Raw genomic sequence first — 25,242 nt, 5'->3', positions numbered from 1 at the left:
AAAATCTAGAGTTCTCTAAATGAACAAAAACATTCTTGCCCTCAAAAAGCATTCTAGTGGATTCTGGAAGCTGTCTTGCTTCTAACAGACCCTATTTCCTCCAGGAATTTATTAAAAGCAAACCTAGGAATTCAAAAGCACTAATCTGGTACCATTTGCCGCTGTAGAGACAAAAATGTCTCAAAACCCATATTCCTCATAGTAGAAACTTCATAGTAGAAAACACAGAGCTTTAAAGTGAATCTCAACTGAAAAGGCAATCTACACTTTGTAAATGACGGCAAACAATAAATGCAGCTCTTACCCAAAGACTCACCTACATAATACAATTATCAGCAATAAACTCTACCTCAGGAGCATGAAGCTCATACTTGTAAGAAAAGGAAATGTTCCTCATAACAAACCTTAATGCCAGGTATCCCTCACAGCATCCCAGCTTCCTGTACCAAAAAGCTTACTCCCTTCATAATGGTGAGGCTGGACGAATCTAAAAGCCGTAACTCATCACAGTTAGCAGTAAAAGAGACGAAAGACATGGAATCAAGCCCCCAAATTAAGGAAGGAAATATTCCCTCATTTCAAGGTATTTCTCAGAATAATAATCACAAACAAAAATCTTAATCTATATAAAGCTCAAATTAGCAGATAAAACAAGTAGTGTTTGACACTTTACCAACTGTAGTTTAGGATTATATGAGAGTATGAAGTCACAGAACAAATTATAAACATTCCAAACAGTTAAAACTACTTATTACTCATGCACTCAAACTGTCCCATGTCTAACTCTTCTATTCTGGGGTTGGATAAACAGACATAAACTCAGACCCCAGACAATTCTAACAACTTAATTACATTCTAAAGAGAACTTAAGTCAATCTGTTTTTAAAAGCTCATCTTGAGTAGTATTCTTGACCATGAAGACACTCAGCTAAGACAAATAAACTAGATACAAAAAAAAGATAGAGACTGCACAATTTCTACTCCTAAAACGTGCACAGAGTAGTCAAGAAAAGAAAGACGCATGCTGGCTTCCAGACCTAGAGGGAAATGGGTTAGGATCCTAATGTTTCTAAGCTTCAAACCAAAAAGACAAAAAAAAAAAAAAAATGTGAAAAGATTCGTAACTAGAATCTGCTAGAAACAATGTGATTGAACTTAATACCACTGAACTGTACACCTGAAAATGGTTAATATACTGAATCTTATACTGTGGATATCACTTTAAAAAAACAAAAGTGTCCAAAGGCTGCTGGAAAAGAAAGAGGAGCTAGTCTGGTTACTGAGTGGATGTGTGACCTGGAGCTCTGACTTGCACCTTCCACTGGACCTTCAGTTTCAGCCTCATTTGTAAAAGCTGAAGTCTTTCCAGATTCTAAAAAGGAAAAAGGTTAGCAAACTCAAAATTATGACTTTCCTTTCTTGAACAAAACAAAACAAAACAAAACTGAGTTCTCAAGCAAAATACCACTCCAAAACCTGAAAGCCCAAGAACTGCCACAAACTGAGTTCCCTAGGAGGAGCAGTACTAGTTGGGGAACTGGCAGTAATGCACAAATACAATTTCACACTGCCAGAATGAGGTAAACTAGCCTGAATTAAGACACCTAGAGGAACACCACACTTGTAGGCATTCCTCCCAGAACTCCAAAGTTCTCATGGCACAGCTAGACAAAAACAGCCGCTTTTAAATTCACTAGACAAAAAAAATGATTATTTTCAAGTATATACACCCAGAAGAGTCTTGCAACCGAGGCCTGTCCTGTTGTTCAAACGAACCTGACAGAGATCTATGGAGAGCTGCAAAGGGACACTTAGCCAATTTCAGCCCCTGTATCCTTGTCTAGGCTAAGAAGTGGAGGTGGGGGATAAGAACTGAAAGTTCAGCACTGTAATCTCAGCACTGAGGAGGCTGAGGTGGGAGAAGTCATGCACCTGCAAGACTAAGCTAGGCTATATATACCAAGACCCTATCTAAACCCTTAAAAATAAATAAAAGGAAAAACAATTAGTGAAGGTAAGAGCCAGTTATCATCAGTATCATTTCAAAAGGCACAGAAAAGACTTTTGACAAAACCCTACATTCCCTGATACAAGCCTTAAAGAAGCTAGAAACAGAAAGGAAAAACTCCAGTATAATTATGGCCACATAAACATATAGCCAATATTATACCAAACTGAGAAAAAAATCAAAACATTTCTTCTAAACATCAAAGTTGGACAAGTATGCTTTCTTGCTCTACTCTTACTCACTGTATCCCTTAGCAAGGTAATAAACCAGTAAGGAAAAGGAACGCGTGAAAAAAAGGAAGAGGCAACCACCCTCATCTTGTACATAAGAGTCCGAAGATTCCACTAGGGAAAACTTCAGCAAAGCAGCCCGGCGCAAAGTCAACTTGAAACTCAGCAGCTTTTCCACACAGTGACAAATATGCGGAGAAGAAACCAGGAGGACAATAACTTCAAAAAAATAAAAGACTTAAGAATAAATCTAACCAAAACAGTACAACACTTCTCCAATGGAATTATGCGAAATTAAAAAGCTTCTGTACCTCGAAGAAAACAGTGAAGAGAAGTACTCTACAACAGAAACTGGATCTTTAAGGAAGTTCAGGACAATGGAAGAGAGCAGAGGAAAGCACGCGGCCCCACAACTGAGAGCATTAGACAAAGGCCTCTAGCTAGAGAACAAAAATCTCACATTAAAACCCCAAATCTCTTAAATTCCAATAATCTGATATTTCACACCTGACTTTCAGATATCCAAAACTACAAGAATAACATATCTTTTTAATACTCAAAAACACAGTGCATAGATTCTGAGTCAAAAGCAAGCAGATCTGTGATTGAGCCCAGCCTGGCCTACAAGTAAGTTCCAGGACAGCCAGGGCTCCATGGAAAAACCCTGTCTCAAAAACCAACAACAACAACAAAAACCAAAAAGATAGGATGCATCATCATCTATAAAGTATTCCTGCCAAAAAATAAATAAACAAATGAAGCAAAACCTGAGACTGATCTAGTCTCTAGACTCAATTAACAATTTACAGAAAATTCACAGGACAAAGAAACATCAACTATACCACTGGAGGAAAGCTAGCTCAAGTCCAGAGCAAGAAACTGCAAAACCAACAATCAGTCTTGCCAACAAATGAATTGTCAGAAAACAGAAAGATGGAGGGGTAAGAACACTTTAAACATGGGCTTTCACATGTATACCTCAACTGGAAGAAAACACTTGAAGCAACTGAAAAATGGATCAACTAGAAGATAGTTTAAAACCTCAGAAGGGAACTGCTGGGGAGGGTTGTATATGAACAAGACCCTTAAATATTTACTGATGTAATTTATACATCAGAGTTTACTTCTAAACACCAAGTAAAGTATGGGATAGTCAGATTATAGAGTTCACGACTACAAAAAAAATTAAAACAATGGGCACATATTACTACTTTCATATATGTTTAAATTTTTATCATAAAAAACATTACAAATGAGATAAAGTAGAAGCAACTGTACAGAATTAAGAATTTTCATCTATACTGTCATTACTATCACCTAATGTCAGGATTCTAAGTACTGTGTTAAGTTTCCACATAGTATGTAATTTAATTGTAAATCATTTTTCCCTTTAAAACTGATTCCTAGAACTGAAATTTAATGAGCATTGCTCTAACAATTCCTACCAACTCTAAGATAACCTACTCCATTTTCAAAGAATGTGATTCATACAAAGCAACAGACTAAAAAATTATTAAGGTCGAAGCAAATCAGATATCCATCAACAGATTAATGAGTAAGTAAATGTATTTTAATCATGTAGTAAAACAACAAGAGTGAGTTATGATGTTACTCAGGCCATTCTGTGAGTACAGAACCTCCTATAGCAAAGCAAGAGCTCATTTAGTCCTGTGACTCTTAACACACAGTAAGTGAGGGATTTTTCCCCTCGGGACAGTCACTGACTACCCAAGGAGGTAAAGTGTCACTTAAGGTGAACCTTATCTATTATTCCTAGACAAGTGATCTAAGTTTCCTTCCCCTCCCAACACTCTATCTTTGACCTATTTAGGATCAAAGGTATTTGCAGCTCACAGCTCACAATGGTATACTATTAAAAAGTTAACTTAAGGAATTAGAAAGCCTAAAAATACAGAGGATTTTTATTGCCCTGAAGTGCACACAGATTAAAAAAAAAAAAAAAAAAAACACTAGTAATACAGCACTATTCACATAGTTCAGTATTTCAGAAATAAGTCTTAGTGGAAAACTTCAAAATAACTAGCTTTAATTGGCTAAACACATAAAATATTGTTCACTAATATGAACTACATTCTTGATACTAAGATACATTTAAGAATGCCTGAAGAGATTAATTTACTGCAATGCTTCCCGGAAAAAACCAATGAGAGTGTTTACCTTCTTTCTTATTTTAAGATACATACACTATAAAGGAAAAGTAGTCAGACATACATAATTCAGCTAAATGTTACTTCGGTGTCTTCATGTAGCTTCTGAATGTCAAAGATCCCTGTAACGCAATTCCATCGTAGTATCCCACTTTAAAATTTCCTACTACCTTCTTCTTGCTCCCTGTCAAATTCCTGTTCCCTCTGCTCGACTTTTAACTATTAAAAAGGCACTCTGATTAAAGTGAGTCACTTCCCTCCACTTTTCTGTAGGGAAGAAAAAAATAAAACTCTCAATACCATCTAAGAGTGAGATTATGTAGAGAAAGCAAACTACACCTATCAAAACAGGCAAACGTGCCTAATCAAAACATCTGTGGAAGAAGCTGGAGTTATGTAATCAAGAAAAGGACTTTCCTAAGAGACAGTAAACTAGCTAGAAAAAAAAATAACTAAAAAGCATCATTAATTAATATACCTGAACCATGAAAGTAGAGAAGGGCACACGACAGCCTCATAAGTATAGGAAGGCCTCTTATGAAAAGGTCAGCCACAAATAGGGCAAGATTTAAGAAACAGCATAGCATATTCTTTCAAAGAAAAACAAAGAAACTATAGTACATGTAACTTACAGAAGAGATGAGGCTCACACAACATGGAATTCAGTCTAAAAGAATTGAATTTTAGCAATATAAGTGACCATGTGAGAAATACAGATATACAAGTTCTCTACTTCACTCATTGTACATGGCCTAAATAGGAATAGTATAAAAAAAAACAAAGAGGTGTGTGTGTGTGTGTGTGTGTGTGTGTGTGTGTGTGAAAGAGAGAGAGAGACAGAGAGACAGAGAGAGACAGAGACAGAGAGAGAGAGACAGAGAGAGAGAGAGAGAGAGAGAGAGAGAGAGAGAGAGAGAGAGAGAGATCTTTCTCAGTGATCTTTCAAGGTATAATCAGATATTTGGGACATAGCTAAAAATTAAAAATATAATTGTACCTCTGTCTTTTTTTTTTAAGTTGGTTGCCAATTTTTTGTATTAGTTGGGATCAATTTAAAAAGACACTATTCACCTTGTTATACATATATCTAAGCATGAAGTCCAGGAGAAATGATTTCCCTTTACGAAAAGCTCCTGCCACAGATACCACGACTATGTTAAGATCTCGTATGTGTTCCTGTAGCAATATCTGCTCCAAAGCCTCTTCATCAAGCTCAAAGTTATGGTCATCTTCATGGGCAAGAACAATCTGCACTGGGCATGGTTTCTTCATAACCTCATCTGAGTTTACTAGGTCATCATCTTCATAATCCTCACCTAGAATTTAAAAAAGAAAAAAACAGGTTACTTTAGTCCCTACATTACTAACTTCTCCTTAAAGACCACACCTAAAGCAAAATTTGAAATATTCCCTGTCTATAGAACATTTGAGAATAGTTATAAGAAAGGGATATTCGAGTTCCTTGGATTTCCAATCCTTCTGTAAGAGGACAAACACCATCAGTGAGATTTCCTATTTAATACACACAGAGAGAAACAGCTACTCTAGGTCCTCTATTCAGTCCGGCAAATTGAGCAGCTAACTGCTGAGTCGCATATGTCCTCCAGCTCTCCACACACATCTTTTGATCCTTTAGGAACACTGCAGCTAGGCTAGAGACATAGACAAAATCAACTTCACCAGATACTTTAGAGACCAACTTTCCTTGTATTCATCACCTAGAAAATTATTCCACAGCACAGAGATTAAGTCAGATAGAATGTAATGATTTTCATTCTGGAATTTGAAAAGTAAAATTAGGGTTCTAAGGGTAGCCAAATATAATCCAATAAAGTTAACAAGTCCCAAATTTTTCAAGTAAGACTTACAGCTCCCTAGCCAATGTAAGGGAGACTACAAGGACTGTTGTAGTGGAGAAAAACAGCAGAGATGCCAGGTGCCAGTGTCCACTGGGACTTTTTCTCAAACACCACAGCTACAATTTTAAGAATATATAGCTTCTATAAGCAACCAGATCCCTTCTCTGTTCACCACCACACAGGACAATGAGGTAAATTTGCAGAATGAGCTTTACTGAAAAATAATGGCAAAATAATTACAGAAAATGTAAATGAAACAACTGCCCAAGGTTTAGTTTTCTGTTCTTTAAAAGATCTAAATGTCTAATAACTGTTGATATGTACCTTGTTCAGTTTCTCTACCAACCTCCTGGTCCCATGGAGGAATTAAGTTAACACTAGGATTATCAATGTTTCTCCATCAAAAATTGTAAGCCACACTCCCTTGAGCCTGTCTACTGTCATTTCCATTCCAAGGAGACCTCTGATATCTACTGTGTCCCACACAGGAACTCTCTGTTCTCTCATGAGAAGGGCCAATCTACTTAGTTATGACATTAGTCAGCAATGAAACAACCATTCTCCACATAAACACTATCCACAGAGCAGCACCTCTGCCTATAGTAGTAAGGATTTTAACGGAGGAGAACACCTAGTTTTGCCCTCCTGATCTGCCTCTCCTGCCACACTGGAGGCACCTCTAACACTGCACAGACAAATGAACAACAGTATGTCAAAATGTGCTTTAAGTGATAATAGATCACAAAGAGTAAGCAAGCCTGAAGGGAGGATTTTTGGAAGTAAAAGCAATTACCACTTAGTTAGAGAGGACATTTTCATTTCCTTTTTCAATAACATTTGGCTGTAACCTATTACAATATCTGAATTCAAAAAAGTTGGTTTTGCAGGACAGCTACAGACAGTTAAAAATCCCAAGTTGAGAAATCATTAGGAAAGACCAAACCAGATAAGTGATAAAAGAGTATGCAAATTGAATAACTAAAATTTTCCAAGGTTAATCAGTGGTAAACACCAGAAGAAGATAAAACTCCTAGATCCACTGAGAGCTTCTCTGTGCCTGTTCTCACCCGTAGGTGGCAAGCACATGTCTAGCTAATGGTCACCACCAGTATTAAATGTGTTTAAATAGTGTGGCTCACAGTAAGCACTATAGATGTTTGCTACTAAAGTAAAAATAGTTTAAAATAGTCCAACAGGAACTTTTATACTTTGAAATGCCAAAATTCTATTGTGACTTTCACTCGTGTAACTATAGACTAAGATCACCATCACTCGCTGCTAAGGCACAAACCAGGGCCATCCTTAACATATGTCCCCCTTTCCCTGTCCCTTAACCACACCTACTCCTCTCACTACCTTTTATCTCATAGATCAGATGGTGTTATATATATTGGCCTTCATCAACACACTTGCTCTCCTCCCCAAACCAATCCAACCTCCAAGGGGCAACACACACACACACACACACACACACACACACAGAGAGAGAGAGAGAGAGAGAGAGAGAGAGAGAGAGAGAGAGAGACAGAGACAGAGAGACAGAGACAGAGAGACAGAGAGAGAGAGACAGAGAGAGAGAGACAGAGAGAGAGAAAGTAAGTCTATGGTTGCCAGAGATTCTGATCAAGTAAAGAAAATATGAGAAGAGAAACATTTAGGGGCAGTGAAACTATATAGTTATGAATAATACTAATTACACATTTACAAATCAGTTAACTAAATTTAGAAAAACAAAATATATACAGTTCTAGGAGTGAATTCTACTGTGAAGTATCCATTTTGGATAATACATCAAAGGCTAACGTTATAAATGAACTGCTCTAATACAGGACACTGGTAATGAGGAGGGACTTTCTGCTTCTTTTTTGCTTGAACTGAAAGTTGCTCTAAGAAATAAAATTTACTTTTAAAGGCTATCTTTTTTTCTATTTAATCATACTTTATCATAAATGCATATATTCATGTGGACTCCAATAGCAAAATTTAATCAGTTCAGAGATGATCCAGATCTATCATCTAACTACAAACTTAATTATAAGACAATAAAGATGCTTCCAATCTGCATTACACTGCTAATGCTCAATATATTATAGCAACCCAAACCTAAATTTACAGAGAGAGAACAAAAGAATAATTGCCTTTCAAAGACAATAAAAGTATCTTTTATAATATTCAAATTTCAAACACAAATTTAAAACAACTTTTATAAATGAGAGGTTAAGTCTATTTAGTTCATTTAAAAAAATAGTTATCTGACAAAAGCAAGTACTTTAAAGACTGGCCCTGGGATCTTAACACTTACATTCTAGGCTCAAATAAGGATATCACCTAAGTATTCACAAGCTCATTGCACTGCGTGTTTTTAAAGCCATGAAGCGACTATACCTTGGGACCCCTATTTCTAGGAACCTGTGATAAGGGAATAAACAAAAGTGGTGGCAAATACGTACAAGTTTGTTTCCTACTGTTATTTCTAGTAGTGAAAAATTAAACCTGAGTGTCTCAAAACTGGACAATGAACCAAGTTTTAGCCAAAACTGACAAACTAGACAGCTTAAAATAAATATACACTCTTAAGAATTAAAAATTTGTTTTTAAAGATCTATTGGGGTGTGTGTGTGTGTGTGTGTGTATGTGTGTGTGTTTTTCTTCTGTGTGTTAGTATGTGGGTATGTGCATGTAAGTACAAGTGCCTGCAGGTCAGAGACGCTGGGTCCTCCTGAAACTGGGCTTATAAGTGTTTCTGAGACCCACAAAGTAGGTGCTGGGAACTGAACTCAGATCCTATGCAAATAGAGTATGCATTCTTAATTGCTGAACTTCTCCCCAACCCCTAAGAATGACCTGTCAATCAGCATAAAATTAACTGAGGAAAAGGCAGTTAAAGTAGTAGGAACCAACAAATTCTTCTTTTGATTTGTTTTCTTTTGCTTTGCTTTTTAAAAATATAAGTAATCGGGCACATGAGAAATTGGAGACGTGAAATCACGAAGAGGTGTAAGACAGGCACTCTGCTACAAACAAAATATACAAGGCATTTTTTCAAACACTGGCCAGCCGTGTAGCACATAACCATAATCCCTAAAAAGGAAACTCATCAAGTGACCACTATGCTCATTTCCAATCCCTTGGGAGGGAACAATTTCCTAACTACAGTGTGAAGAACTAGGCAACAGGCAACTCTTGAGTTCACAGATACTGACACAGCAGGAACTGTGAGGCCGAAGCAGCCAGCAGCCCTGGGGCAAGGGCAACAAACCTCACAGGTGCAGGGAGCATTTCGCTAGTAAGGCTCACCTGAGGTCTGCTACTCAAGGTTGGAAGGGAAAGCAACACCACAGAGCAGGCCCTTTAGAGTGGCTGTGACAGACCGGGAAGATCTGACACACCAAACCTCATGCTAAAACACTAGAAAAGCCCCATTCAGAATTAAGGATCTTGTTCTCAAATCTAGATCCTATCTAAGATGTCCAAACAAAACCTAAAACTAGGACTTTAAAAGATCTGTAGGATGTAGTTTTAAAACATAGTACAGGGGCTAGGGAATCAGCTCAGTCAGCTAAAGTTTGTTTTGTTTTGTTTTGTTTTTTCATAAAAGAATAGGACCAGATTTCAAATCCATTGCATCAATGTAAAAAGCCCAGAACACAATCCTAACCAAAGGAGTGGGAACCAGAAGGCTTCCTAAGGCTTGCTGCCCAGTGCGATTAGTCAAATAAGTGAGTTCCAGGTTCACACATATATGCTCACACATAATACACACAGAGGAAATTTAGTACAAAACAATGAGAAATTCCTTCTCAGCTTTCTGAATATATACCCCAAGGGTGAACCCTAATTTGTCAATTCTGAATGATCATCAAGTATCAGAGAGGCTAATTTTATCACAACAAAAACTGGGTAAAAATGCTGACTCTAGAATGAATGACAATATCATCAAGGAGGAATCCAGTCTCAAAAATTAAGGAAAACACCCAACATCAACCACTGGCCTCTAAGTATATATGTAAACACATACACAGCTACACCACATACACTCAACATACAAAAAAGAAATTTAGTATAAACACAAATTGCTTGCTACCCAAGCATCAGAAAGTGAGTCTGGATCTCTGGCACCCACAAAAAACACCAGGCACACATCTGCAAAGCCAGCACTAAGGAAGCAATAGCAAGATCTCAGTCAGCCTACATGAACTAATGAGCTCAGGGGCCAGTAAGAGACCCTATCTCAAAAAATGAGGTAAATAGCAACTAAAAAACTTGTCAACCACTGGTCTTTGTATATGTGAGCACACACACATACACACACGGGGGGGGGGGGGGGGAAAGAAGGGGGAGGGAGGGAGAGAACGCACACCAACAGAAATAAAATGAAAATTTAGAATTAAAAAATAAATAAAATATTCACTGAATAGACAGACATAAAAGGAGATGGGAACCCACAGACGAGTTGATGACTTTGAAAACAATCAAGGAAATTCTCCAAGTAGAAGAGTAAAAAGAATGAAGAAAAAAATTAAGTCTCAAGAGATGTGTGGCACAACATGCAATATGTAGCTAAGAGTTCCAAAAAGAAGAACAGAACTACGAATAAGTTTAAAAAGAACAGTGAAAGTGAAAATGTTACCATATTTGTTTTTAGAGGCTTACAAACTCAGTATTCAGCATAAACATTCTAACACCAAATTAAAAATCACTAACTTTTAAAATCCTGAACCTGTGCTTAGCCCACATATATACTTCTGCTTTCTTTGTACAAATTTTCTTTAAACTTTATTTTTTTTTACTTTGTCATCTCAATTTAAAAAAAAAAAGGTAAATGTCAAATATCAAATTGTTTAAAAGTAACCCAATTGTTACTCTGGAAATGTACAGTGCTATTTTAAACTTTGAAAAACAAGAAATGAAAGAGCATAAGTTATCTTCCAGCCTTAGCCAATAATATCAGCACAGCATAGCTGTGAAGAACAAGGCGACCTAGCTGAAGGAGTGCATCTCCAGGTCAGTGCAATCACAAATGTTTCTGTTAAAGCTGACGGGTTGACTAATGATGTGGGAAATATGAGAGCATGCCTGTCAGCAAATACAAAACAAAAACAAAAACATAGAACCAAGGCAATAATGTTTTCAGACATACTTTAGTCTGCAATCTATAAAATGCTTGAACACTAGAAAGCAAGATCTCAAAGAAGTAAGTTTTAGTGCCAACTATGAGAAACTGGGAGAGACAAACGACTAACAAGTGCCATTAAAGCTATAGAGGAACATCCCAGTGATCTTACTGAACATTAAAAGAGAATTACTATTTGATAATATCAACAAAATAAGAATTCCTCAGCAAGTGAATGCATTATGCTAAGCTACAATGTCAAGAAAAACAAGCAACAAATGGTTTCAAAGAATAGTTAGCTGAATTACTAGACTCCCAATAAAAGAAATTCATCAATAAAGCACTTTCAAAGTGGGGGAGAAAGGGGGAATCATTAATAATACTTGTTCTCTGGTATCTACTACATTTTAGAATATTAATAAAAAAATAATAACCAATTAATAATAACTAAGAGATATTCCTAAATTGTTTGGAATAATGTAGTCCTCCTAGGTAGCTAAAATCTACCAAGGAAGGGTATCCTAGGCTTATTTTACTCTATTCTTAGAATAGCTTTAAAAGAGGATTTATGACACCTCCACCAATTTAGCCAATCTCACTGAGAAAGTTCCTTTAAGAAGCTGCATTCAGTAAGCTTTATTTGTTCTTAATAAAGGCCTGCCAAATAGTTTTCCAATCATTTATTTTCAGACTAAATGATATATAACACAAAACAAAATAGATTTCCTAAAAGAATCCTAACTAAAAACAATACATTTACAGGAACTAATAACCTAACTTAAGCCTGTTAACTAAAAGTGTTAGTTCACACGGGTAGAGAGATGGCTTTGCAGGTCTGAGCACTGGCTCCTCTTCCAGGACCCACAAGGTGGCTCACAACCCTCTGTAACTCTAGTTCCAGGTGATTCAACGTCCTCTCCTGGCTTCCACACACGTCAGGCACGGACATACAGTCAAACAAAACAGTCATACACATAAAAGATTTTTTTAAGAAAAATTAAATGCACTAACAGTTGGTGGACTAAGAAAGGTGCTTACTAGTATGAAAGACTGAGAAGAACCAGCTTTACAATCAATCCACCGAATGACTTCAAAGGGAAAAAACAGGTACAACAGATGGCGTCACTAGTTAATTATACCAAACATTTAAGGAAAATGATAGACATTGATAGAACATGAAACTATAAATTAGTATCTCTCATAAAACTATAAATCAGACAAGAGAATCTAATACTCAGAATAAACAGGAACCCTTACTTAAATAAAAACTACTTTTAAATAGACATTTCTATCACAAAATTCAAAGAAGATAAATAATAAACTGACACAGAAAGAAATACACAATGCTATTGGATATTAAGAGAAATATAAATTAACACCACACCGACAGCAATACCTTAAATACAGCTAAATACTTGTCACCAATCACACTCCTAGGCAGCTAGACAAGTGAGAACATACGACAATAAAAGACTTCAACACAAATGTGCACAGCAGATTTATTCCCAATATCCAAAACCTGAAAATAACCCAAATGTTTGTTCATTTACTAGAAAGTAAATAAATTCTGTTAAATCTAGAAAACAAACTGTTACTTGGCAATGCAAGAAATGAGGTGGTTATATACTTACATTCAAATATGTATATGTGTATAAATTTATATATAAACACAGGTAATCCTAAACAGTCACTCTGTATGCTAAGTGAAAGATGTCACACATACATTACTGTACTATGATTTCATTTTATAAAATTCTTGAATTAAGCCAAACTACAATCAGAGAAAGATTAGTAGTTATCAGGAGCTGAGAACAAACATACTGACTATATAATAATAATATGACTTATATATAACATATAATAATTATGTAAGAATAAGAATAAATGTGTTGAATACAAAAGGACTTTAAAAAGAACTTTTTGAGGTATTCTATATCATAATTTCAGGTTATAAACTATACACGTCAAAACTTATCAAATATACTATCAAATCAGTGGATTTTATGTAAATTATCTTAGCAAAGCATTTTTAATCAGATGTGCCTAATTCCTCATTTTCATTTCTTAATAAAATCAATACTTTTATTTAAAACTTATATTTTAAAATTTAAATTAAATAAAAAACAATTTAAAAATCATTTTGCAGAACAAAAACATTCTAATCAGCATTTTCCACTTCTATGACAATGTTCAGAAAAATTAGATCAGTGCGATTAAAACCTGGAGCTGGAGAAATGGCTCAAAGGTTAAAAGCATAAACTGCTCTCGGAAAAGACCTGAGCTGATCTGGCACCAGCGGCAGGCAGCTCACAACTCCACCTGTAGCTCCACCAGTAGCAAGGAGTCTGGCCTCCACAGGCCCTGCACTCACCTGAACATACCACACAGACAGACACACACACACACACACACACACACACACACAAAAGGTAAATATATTTAAAAACTGGAGCCGTCCAACAATTCTAAAACTCTTCAATTTGAAACATTTCCTCATGAACTAATTATAGGATCTTAAAAACATAAATGTGAAGTTTCTGATGGTGACAAATCTCTTGCCCACTTTAAAAAAATAACTCCTATTTAATTCTTAGCTACTCATACTAACTTGTTTGTTTGTTGTTTGTTTTGTTTTTCAAAACAGGGTTTCTCTGTATATGTAACAGCCACGGCACAGCTGGAACTTGCTCTGTAGAGCAGGCCGGCCTCAAACACAGAGATCAGCCTGCCTCCCAGTGCTTGGATTAAGTGCATGTGCTACCACTGCCTGACATCACACTTAATTTCTTAAAGAACTCTTTTAGTTTAGTTTTTTTTTGGGGGGGGGGGTTGGAAATAAGGGCATTTTTCTAGACCTAGGAGTGTTTTAGGGATCAATAAACTACACATACTCCCTAGAAGGTATCTCATACATACATTGAAATACTAATACATGTGCTTAAAACTAGCTTCCACATTTAAAATTCAATGCCAAGGGCTTTCTTTATAGGTTATGTAATCTAATTCACTTATTCTAAATCTATACGAGCAGGCTAGTGTAAGCAGAAGGAGACTAGATCATGACATGTCTTCTACAGCAGTCTCAAACTTTTACTACAAATCTACGGATCTTGTCAAAATACATATTCTGACTCCTTATATATCTACCGGGCAGGGGGTTGAAAACTGAGTTTGTAATTAGCTTCAAGATGATGCCAAAAATCGTAGTCCTAAAAACATATGGAATAATAAAGATCACAATATTTTACTGAAGTTTAGTATATAAATGTCATCCATTTAATCTTATTTCAGTTAGTCTCTAATAATGGTCAAACAAAGCCAAAAAAGGGAGAAGTTTTCAGGCTGTGCTATAATATTCTATTCTTCCAGGAAACTGCTGATATTCTTGGATAACCAAAGTCAGTTTAAGTATTAAGTCTATAGGAAGCACGAGAGACAAAGAACTTAAACAAATTCTACTTATAAAGAAAAGATGAAAGAGTGCTTTAAAACAGTAACATGTTCTATAGCAGGACTGAAAACAACTGTTCCAGAGTGATCAGCAGTCACTTAGGTGAGCGGTCACAGTAGTAGTGGAACTTGCCTCCCAGACCAATACAGTCTAAGATAGAAACACCAACAAAGACAGAGACCTGAACTTCAATTAAATGTTTTATTGAAAGAGAAAAGCAGTATTAGCCAATCAGACATTAGAAAACAGTTTAATTCATAATTTGCTCCTAAAATACCAGAAGAAATTTATAAAGTTAAATTTTTCTTTACAAAACTAAAGTATAATCTAAATGGGGGTAGAGGGAGGATTCAGACTCCAGAAAAGGATTTATTAACAGTGTCAATTACCATATATTTTTCCCCATTAGTCCTGCCCCCTAGTCAGGAATATGCTACCCTAAGAACCTTAAAAATGCTTTGGAGAGATATAATAGTTTATCTCCTCTTCATTATACTCAAACCAGAAAACAAAGAATTGTTTTGTAAGATTCACATATTATCTTCCATTTGAAATCTATCCTGTTTCCATAGCAACCAGCACTGATGCCATACCATTTTTGCTGTTCCCACTTAAAGAACACTACGGCATAAAATCCTTTTATGCATTTTACGGAACTAGATGAGAGAAAATGTAAAATATATGATGTGTGGATGCAAATAATCTTTTCAAATACTGCCATGAAGTACTGACCAGTTCTTTAAACAATATACTTGAGCATCAGATGCATTTTAGGATTTTTTTTTTAGAAAAACACTTAAATTAAGCTTCTGGACCTGGTGGTAGCACTATTTCGTACTTAAAATCAGGTTGTCAATGAAGACATCCTAGAGATAAGAACATCTCTCTGTCCCCAGAGAGGTCAGGTGAAGGCTAACTTTAAAACTGTAGGCTAAGAATACAGGGTGTTATCCCTAAGGACAGCCACAAAAAATTCTGGAGCAGAGGACTGACAAGATCAACGCTCTGCTGAGGTAAACTGAAGGTGATGAGTAAGAACTGTAGAAGGTCTAAAGAACAGGAGATGAGATAGAAGGCATCAGAAGAGTTCGACATAGGGCCAGAGTCCAACACCACGGCGACAGTGAAAAACGGCAAAGACATGCAAGAGCTCGCTCGCAAAGGCTCTTCTTTGGCCTAGACAATGGGCTAACATTAAAATTATTCCATATTTTTATAAGGAGTATTATGTTTTCTTAAAAGTGCTTACTAAGTGGCAATATATCCATTTCCACTTCCAAAATTAATGCTGGCACAATGACAACAAAGTTTTATAACACAATCAGGAGGAATAAATCAAAAACCAAAAAAGGGTTCCTTGTCTTGGACAAATAACAGTTCCCTTCTTGGCCCAAAAAGTAACTTTGTGGACGTTAAAGGGTGACAAATCTGTGATAAACATCTAGGAAGGGAATCACACATGCATACATGGGCTTAAATTCAGAACAGAGTTAACAAGACAAATCTCAGGACTTAAGGAAATTTAAGACACAAAATTCCATTTTGACCTCAGACAACTATTACGGCAGCAATTCAGAAATAGAACGTATTCAAAACTCAGATTTGTCTCAAAACAGGCAAAATGTCTGGTATGAAATTGGCTATAAAGAGAATGGTCCCCCCAAAAAATAACTATCCATCAAACTAGATAAAATGTAATTAATCTGAAAAAACAAAGGATTTCAAAAGACAGTTTTGCCTTACCTGGTAGGGTGACACACCTTAATTTCAGCACTCAGGAGGCAGAGGCCAAGAGGATATCTGTGAGTTCGAAGCTAGCCTAGCCTACAGAGTGAGTTCCAGGACAGTCAGGGATGCACAGAGAGACCCTGTCTCAAAAACACAAAAAATGAAAACTATATTTCCTTCTCTACTCTCTCCTCTTGTTCCTTCTAAGACAACGGTAGGATCCATGTCAGGATTCTCTGTGCTAAATAAATACACCTGCTCAGAAACAAGGGGAAGAACAACTCCAGGGTTTTGAGCCACATTTTTGGGCAACCAAAGTTTCTCTAAAAATTATTCAGTCATTTAAGGCCAATCTGGAGGCATGGGGGAGTCCAAGACAGGGTTTCTCTGTGTAGCCCTGGCTGTCCTGGAACTTGATTTGTAGACCAGGCTGTCCTTAAACTCAAACTAAGATCCACCTGCCTCTGCCTCCCGAGCGCTGAGATTATAGGTGTGTGCCACCTCCTCCTCCACCACCACCCCAGCATTAAGATCAAATCTTTGTTCCTCTTAACTACAGAAAAATAGCCCATATTCCTTTGTTATAAAACATCCGTAACACCACTGGATTTTTCCAGTAGATTCCAGTTGCTTTTAAATACTTTTACACCTCTTTAGATTGAAAATTCTTAAAAGTTCGAATTTCAAGAATGCTGTAAATTTCTAGAATGCTTAAATTGTTTTGTAAAAGAAACAACAAACTGCCTATTAAGGTATATGTCTTATATTTCATTAAGACCCACACAATCTTCAAAGCCTAATAAAACCCACATTAAAACTGGGAGATACCCGAGTAAGAGTGCTTACCACCAAGCCTGAAGACTTGAGTTTGATCCTGAGACCCCACACTAGGAGAGAAGCACTGCATGTGGTGCTCTAGCTGGTAGGCACACTTACTACTACATACTTTGGCACCTGACACAAGCTACAAAAAAAACATGTTTCCACCATATAGCCTGTAGGCATACCTGTGGGAATTTTCTTGATTAGTAATTGATGTGAGAGGGCCCAGCCCACTAGAGGTGGTGCCATCCCTGGACAGTGGTCCTGGGTGGTATGAAAAAAACATGGCTTGCCATGGAGAACAAGGCAGTAGGCTGTAGGCAGTCTTCCTCCATGGTCCTTGCTGGAGTTCCTGCCTTGACTTCCCTCAGTGATGGACTGTGAACAGGACATGTAAGCCAGACAAGTCTTTCCTTCCCTAATTGCTTTTGATCTGTGTATTAATACAACAATAAAGAGACGCACAAACAAGTTTTAGGAAGTAACAAACATAAACTCTATCATCTCCTCCCCACAAAGGCCTTATCAGTAGCTTATGAATACTACAGATCAGAGTTTCAGTCACAGTTTATAGTAACTCCTCCCCCTACATTACTATCCCTCTCTAGAATTAAAGACCATGGTCCCAATTGGAAATTTTGCCCCAAAAAAAAAAAAAAAAAAAAAAAAAAAAAAAAACAAAAAAAAGGTACTAGAGATCCTAGATGACCACCTTTCATCAGGGGCATCTGTGTTTGCACCTAGAGTTCTGACAGTAAGCTATCTGGGCAGCCTGATTACACTAGTTTCAGTCACAGAGATGCAGTTCTATGAAATAATCTCCATTAAACTAAAGTTTGAAAGTTAATCCCCTTTACTCTACTTGTACTGGCCAGAAAACCATGTACTAGTTCGTTAAAAGTGCATATTATCTCGTTGGGAAAATGCAGATTATTAATTAGTCTTTCATGACTTAAATGTCATACGCCCATAAAATCAACTACTATATACCTCAGGGTGGTGAAAATCAGTAATTGACCAGAAAATCCTAGCTGATGTGTGTACACACAAACACAGACATAGACAATGTAGCCACTGCGTGAAAACTGCTAAACAGCTATTTTGAGTTTGCACTTCAGGACCCTAGGACCCTCACAGCCCCTAACAGGCAGGGCTGCCTACTTCACTGCCTTCTCTTTCAACAGGCTCCACCTTTGCCTGCCTACTCTTCATCTCAAGGATAGTATCACAATGACAGCTCTGTGACAAATCACTTGCTCTGCCTGCAAGGGCCTGGGTCAATCTTAAGCACCACACGGAAAGCAAACAAGAAAGCCAGCCCACTCACTTCACTCAAACAGCAGAGCCTAGTCAGTCATCTCTAGTCATGTGTGCAATCCACTGAAGGCCTCACCTCCTCTAAAGCTGCTGAGAAATGCATCAAGTACCTGAGAAGTTCATGTGCTGGAGAAACAGCACACACCCCCTTCAGTGGGAATAGTGACTGAACTTCCTCCCCACAACAGAGGCTTTAAGAAATAAAATGCAGAGGTTTGAAAGTACTTTGTTAAGCACCAAATAGTACCTGTCATCCGATGTTCAGGTTCCATATCTTGGTGGCAAAAGAGAATAGGAGATGAAACAAAACTTCAGAAATAAATTCATTGTAAGATCATGTTCAGTTACTCTGTGGTGACATCTATCTTCCTTAAGGTTTAAAAAAAAAAAAGCCTGATTTCTCTGAAGTAACATACCTGGGATCTAAAAACATCAAATGGCTACAAAATCAAAATACCACTGCATTTAATGAGGAGGAAAAGAAATAAAAATTGTTTCTCTGTACTTTCCCCAAAGAAAACCCTCCTTATAAAGTCATTAAATCAACATTTTAAAAAGTTATTCCTATTTCTATACCTAACATTTCTGGCTTTTGAAAGCTTACCTGAAAAAGCTTTGCTCCCATTTGTACGTCAAACCTATGTTCCAACTGAACATAAACAAGAATTGTTAGTGTGTCTCACAGAATGTCTTCAACTCCAGCAGCATCCCCCGGCTGGCTTTAGTCACCCTAAGGAGCTGCCTAGTCCCAGCTATGGAAAGGTGTGATCTAGGAAAAGGTCTGACAATTTTAGTTTGGGGAATAATTAAATTTTACCACAAAGTTAAAAGCCACACTAAAAAAGAAAGGCTGTAGAGACGGTTCAGTGAAGACAACATATTGCTCTTTCAGAGAACCCATGCTCAGTTCCCAAAACCCACATAAAATGCCTCATAATAACCCATTACTCCATCTCCAGGAGATCTGACATCTCTGGCCTCTGTGGGCACCTGTAGCAAAGCACACACACTCACACACGTGCACGCGTGTGTGCACACACACACATTTTAAAAAAATAAATATTTAAAAAGAAACAAAGAAATCAAACCCCTGAAAACCTGTACACCTATGTGGACTTCACCTACAGCTACAGTCTCATTTTCTCTCCTGACTTCTTTCCTATAATAATTCCTTTACTGTAAAGTAGCTTCTTCTCCTCCTCCCCATAAAAAGAATCACACAGAATTTCAAAGCACTTTACCAAACAGACTGAGCTTACAGAAAGAATCCTAGAATCCTATCAATTTAGGTCAACCATACTCTTCCATTGAGTGTTGGATCCTAAATCCATTCTGGAGGTGGGTTCTAACATATAGCACTTACCCTCGGTTTGATCTTCAACACATGGAGGGAAAAGACTTGGGGTTGTTTTTTTTAACCTGAGTTCACACAAGCACACAATTTAGTCTGTAATGCAGGTGACTCAGAAGCAAACTGGCAGGTGTAGGGCCTGCCTTAGAAGTCATTTGACAGGAATGGCTATTAAGTGAAAGTCTTCCACACATGACCACCAAACGAAAGGCCGATGTCTATGAGCAGCAGCAGAACAGTTAATAAATGTTAGGCAAGCACTACTTGTCAATAGTTTGTAGTGACAATTTTGGAGTTTTGGTTTCTGAAAGAAACACAAAAATATTGCAAGAGTCCGTTTTCATTTTAATTCCAGGTGTGGAATATGGGGCTGTTTCAGATTGTCCACAGCAGCAGACTAGGATTTCCCAGTTGCAGATAGCTTCTGTGATTGTGTGACAGTTGGAATTCTGGGGAGTTTCAGACTGTATATAAATGCTAGGGCCCCACAAGGCAGTGTGAGTTATTGGTTGTTTGTTGTTGGTGGAGGTTTGTTAAATAGTCGGATACAAAGAAGAAACAAGAAGAAAATATTAGTTATCCTGGCGGCTAAGATCAAACTTGCCCCCAAGGACGTCAGGTCAGCAGGAAGGAGTCTAACAATAATATCCCCCTTTCCCACCCCTGACTTTATTCAGGAATCTCTTTCCTCTCTATCTTTTGTAGGGGGTTGAAAGTGTGGAAGAAACCCACAAAGTAGCCAAAGGCAGCAGCAACAGTCCCAAGTCTCTCATCTCCTCTCAGCGTCCAATAGCATAAATGCATGCTCTGAACCATGACTGAATCGAATGTATGCTTTTCCTATTGCATACATAAAGTATGTTGATACTACATCTCAAACTGTTCACATACACACACACACACACACACACACACACACAGAGAGAGAGAGAGAGAGAGAGAGAGAGAGAGAGAGAGAGAGAGAGAGAGAGAGAGAGAGGGGCATTCCAAAGCAAATCAGCCACCTAAAGTTTTAAAAAAGCCTCTCTGGAATTATTTTCAAGGGCAGAGGGCTACCATTGTAAACAGTTCTGACGAGAGTTTGTAGTTGACAGGTACCAGGTACCAAACTTCATTTCCTTTTCTTTTTCTCATAAGAAAATTCTAATTATCCTCACCTCTGACATACATCCAAGAGCCTCCATAAATGATGAAATGTAGTCTAAAGTTTTCTATAAAGTGTCTGTGGTAAATATTTAATCAGAATGTTTTAAATTTCATCCAGTAAAACTTTATCAGATTGTGAAAAAGGAAATACAAAAGCAATCTCACACTAAGTGTGTTTACTCTACGCTTATCTTGACCTCACTATCTAACTAACCATAGGCTCTTACTATTTCTAAGCCTTTGAAAAACTTTATGCCTTTAATCATCACAACTCTCAGTAAGGACTTTGCGAGTTCAATTCGCACCACGGTGAAAGATCAAATGCTAAACTCCTAAAAATAGGGGTGCTGTGAGTGAGAGCAACACACAACACCGCGCTGCCAACGCAACTGCGTCTTGGAGGGGACAGGGGCGCCATGTACACATACAGTAAGAGCTCACATTCAGCAAAACCCAGGAACGACGGATCAGGTGACTTCATACCAGACACTTTCAGCCTGAAGCGAATGACTAGCAGCCCCAGGGCTCCTAACCCCAGTTTGACAACCGAAGCCAACACTTGCAACCCTAGCCAATCCATGCACAACTCGTCCGAATGGGTTTGGCGGATCCAAGAGCTGGTGAAGCCGAGCCCGGGCCCCAGCCCTGGCCTGCGGACTGCGGCTCCCATCGGGAAGGGTGTGTGTGTGTGTGTGTGTGTGTGTGGAGAGAGCTCTGCGACCTGGCAGCCAGGTGGCAGCGGTTCCCGCGTCCTCCGCCGCCGCGGGGCCCAGCGCGTCCCGCTCGTCCCTCCCTGCCCGGCCCGCGCTAGGCACTGAGGGCAGAGAGTGCCCGCCGGGTGACCGACCCCGCACCGCCCGCCGACCTCCGCGCGTCCCGGCCCCGCGGCCCCAACTCAAGGCCGCCCCCTTGGGTCGGGGCGGACACCGCGGCAGCCACGCGGCGGCGGCGGCGGCGGGCAGGGGGCCGGGCTGCCCGTTCACCCGCCAGCTGTGAGAGCCGAGGCCCGCGGGCTGCCCTCTCAGGCCGCGCGGCGGAGCGCGGGGCGCGGCTGAGGCTAGGCCCTGCGAGAGAGCGAGGGAGCAGACGCGGCGGCGAGAGCCGAGCCCAGCCAGCCGCGGTCTTCGACCCCACCGGGCGACCGGTCCCCGCCAACCCGAGCGGCCGCGGCCTCCTGGACTCCCGGCCCCCGTGGCCTCGGCCCCGCCGGCCCGTACCTAGGGAGGTCGTGGACGAGACGTGGTTAACCCCGACGCTCGAGTCGCTAGTCTGTCGCCGGTGCCTCAGCCCCTGCTGCGGCTGCCTTCGCGCTGCCTCGTCCCCCTCCGCCATCTTGTACCGATTTAAAATTAACTCCCCACTGACGTCAAACGCCGCCGCCGCTTTATCAACCTCCCGGGAGCCGGCGGGGCGGCCTGCGGGTCCTAGCGCCGCCCTCTGACTGCGCCGCCCTGCGCGGCCCAGCCACGCCCATCCGCGCCCTCGCTCTGCCTCCGCCCCAGCCAGCCTGCCGCGGAGCTCCGCGCCTCTCAAACTTCTAGGAAGACTTGGGGGACCCCATGCGGCTTGCACCATCGCGCCCCCACCTTCCCGCGCTCGGTGCCACACCCCCTTGCCGCAGGGCGGAGAGGGCATCTCCGGAGAACCAAGTCCCTCCTTCCCCAGTTCTCTTCGCATCTCTAATGTGTTGACTCTGCACGTGAGATTACATTCGCTTCCTTTCCCTCCCAGCTTTCTTATCCCCAGCCCTCTCCCCTGCGAAGCTAGTGCCAGGCTTCTCTTGATATTTTCTTTGCCCTACACAGAAAGGATTTCTCTTTCCACCACTATCTTACAATTTTTTGCCATTAGCTCCCCCATCGGCTTCTGAGAGCCTACTTTACTCTCAACTATGCATATCTGGTACCCAAAAAAGCGCTCTGATCAGAGAAGGGATTCTAACACACCCTTTCCTAACTGTGATGACCCTTCTTCTGGGGATCCAGTGACATCATGTAGAAAGTTCCAGAAACTTCATAACAGAAATGTCAACCTGTGGAAGCATCTGTGGAACACAGTTCCTAGTCTCATGAATTTACCACAACCACGGCTGCGTGAGAAATTCCTTTTCTCTGGTGAATGTGGGAGCCCAGGTGTCCAAATGGCTGCCCTTCCCCCATCTCTTAAGCCTAAACTTCGCAACCTTTAATTCCACGGAACCACTAAAAAAAAGTGTTAGAGTCATCAAACCTTGGAGGGCAACATTCCAGAGGGGCTTTTGTTGGACTGTCTGGGGATTATTAAATCACCTGTTCTCTATCTTTGGAAACACAAGTTATGAGCTCTTTCTCCCCTAACTCCCTGTGTGCTGGTGCCATGTTTTCTGAGCAACCTAGTAAGGTGCTTGCTTAATAATAGGTTTGCTTGCTTGCTTGCTTCCTTGCTTTTATTTTATTTTATTTTATTTTATTTTATTTTATTTTATTTTATTTTTGTTTGGTTGTTTGTTGTTGTTGTTGTTTTTCAAGACATGGTTTCTCTGTGTAAGAGCCTTGGCTATCTTGGAACCCACTTCGAATTCACAGAAGTCACCTGCCTCTGCTTCTTGAGTGCTGGGGTTAAGGGCATAGGCCTCCACATCAGACTTTAGATTTTCTTTCATAATTTCCCTATATAATAACTATTGGATATTGTACACTCTGCAGTGTGCAGTACACTCTGCAGTGTGCAGTTACTACCTTGGGCATGAAAGAAGATGCCAAGATGAATATTTTTGCCTTCAAAGCCTAAGCTCCCGTTTATTGTTAGCTGTTATGTGTCACTGGGTATACCCTATCAGATCCTGGGAACGTTAGTCCTTCCCAAAGCTGTGCTGCTGGTCCCTGGTCCTTTGAGGGGGTTCTGCTATCAGACACAGACATCTCATCGGTCAGCTACACTGCCCCAGACAGATCCACACCTCTTGGCTCCAGTGATATAGAGAAAGCTAACTCAGGTGATCACCGAGTGAACACTGACCCATGGTCTCCTCTTTCCACCCAACAAGTCTTATATCATCCTTGCCACTCCTGGATCTCTCCCTAACTCACTTGTTCTCCAGGACACCCTAGCCTGCAACTTCACTCAGCCCCTTATTTACCCCCAGTCCCCTGTAACAAGGCATTTCCCTTCTCCTGTAGATTCTTCACCCAGCTGCAGGTTTGAGATTTCTTCAAACAAATATGATCACGGGGTTGCTCTGCTCAGGGTAAAGTCCAAACTACAGTTGACAAAGCCTTTTTTATGATGTAAACTCTGCCATTTTTCTTTTTGCTTTCTTGCCTCGTTCTCAAGTCAGTCACTCTTTCCTTCATTCTTTGATTCCACACAGTCATCTTGCTCTGGGATACCAAAGACGAAAGTGATGAGACAACAACAAAATGGGGGTTCATTCCTCTTGTGGAGTGTTCAAGGATGGGTAAATTGGTGAATGAATGAATTAAAATTCTGAATCTCCTACTGATTCACCTAATGCTTCTAAACTTCCAGGTTCCACAGTACTAGGCTGAAGCATTTTCATAGGATCAGATCAGCATTCTGAGACAATGGTCTTATATCTATGGAATACTTCCTGTTCTGGGCACTGCTTAAAGTGTTTTATACGTTAAGTTGTTGAATCTGGAAGATAATCTTAAGAGGTTAATGCTGTCACTGCTGTCTGCTTGCTGTGCTGCCAGTGTGACTTGACCAGCCTCAGAAGCAAGTGTCGTTCAGAAGGTGAGCAGAGGACCTCCTAAGATCATCCCCACTGTCCCAGTGCCCTGCTTGCATATCAAGAGTGTCTACAGAGTGCAATTCACGGCTAATCCACAAAACTTCTGTTGTCCTGCCTGCAGTTAGCATGAGTCGTATCAAAAGACACTCTGCCAAATAGGCAACTTGAATTTTGTTTAATTTCAGAAGATAAAAATGGACCAAAGACATCCACAAAGTTACTTAAAATTTCTAAAAAATGACCCTCAAACATATAAAAAAGTTGCCTTTTTATTTATGTGAGAAAGATTAAAATGATAAACAGTAAGTTTTTCACA

General features: G+C 39.5%; 1 protein-coding gene across 4 annotated transcripts in view; it reads right to left on the bottom strand.

Moving 5' to 3' along the window:
• Atl2 (atlastin GTPase 2) overlaps positions 1 to 22,650 on the bottom strand; it is a 42,509-nt gene extending 19,859 nt beyond the window's left edge. For 3 of the 4 annotated variants that reach the window (XM_028765089.1, XM_028765090.1, XM_028765092.1), the window contains exons 1-2: positions 22,411 to 22,644; positions 5,478 to 5,722 (exon numbers count right to left, since the gene is read on the bottom strand). In XM_028765089.1, the coding sequence (XP_028620922.1) occupies positions 5,478 to 5,722; positions 22,411 to 22,525 (360 nt within the window). In that variant the 5' untranslated portion in view covers positions 22,526 to 22,644. Of the gene's footprint in view, positions 1 to 5,477; positions 5,723 to 22,410 lie in introns of all 4 variants that reach the window. The other variant, XM_028765091.1, reaches the window with a different exon arrangement.
• Between the last annotated feature and the right edge of the window lie 2,592 nt (positions 22,651 to 25,242).

Source organism: Grammomys surdaster, unplaced genomic scaffold, assembly GCF_004785775.1.
Source record: "Grammomys surdaster isolate TR1022 unplaced genomic scaffold, NIH_TR_1.0 149, whole genome shotgun sequence".
NCBI lineage: Eukaryota > Metazoa > Chordata > Mammalia > Rodentia > Muridae > Grammomys > Grammomys surdaster.
This window is presented reverse-complemented; position numbering and strand designations above follow the sequence as displayed.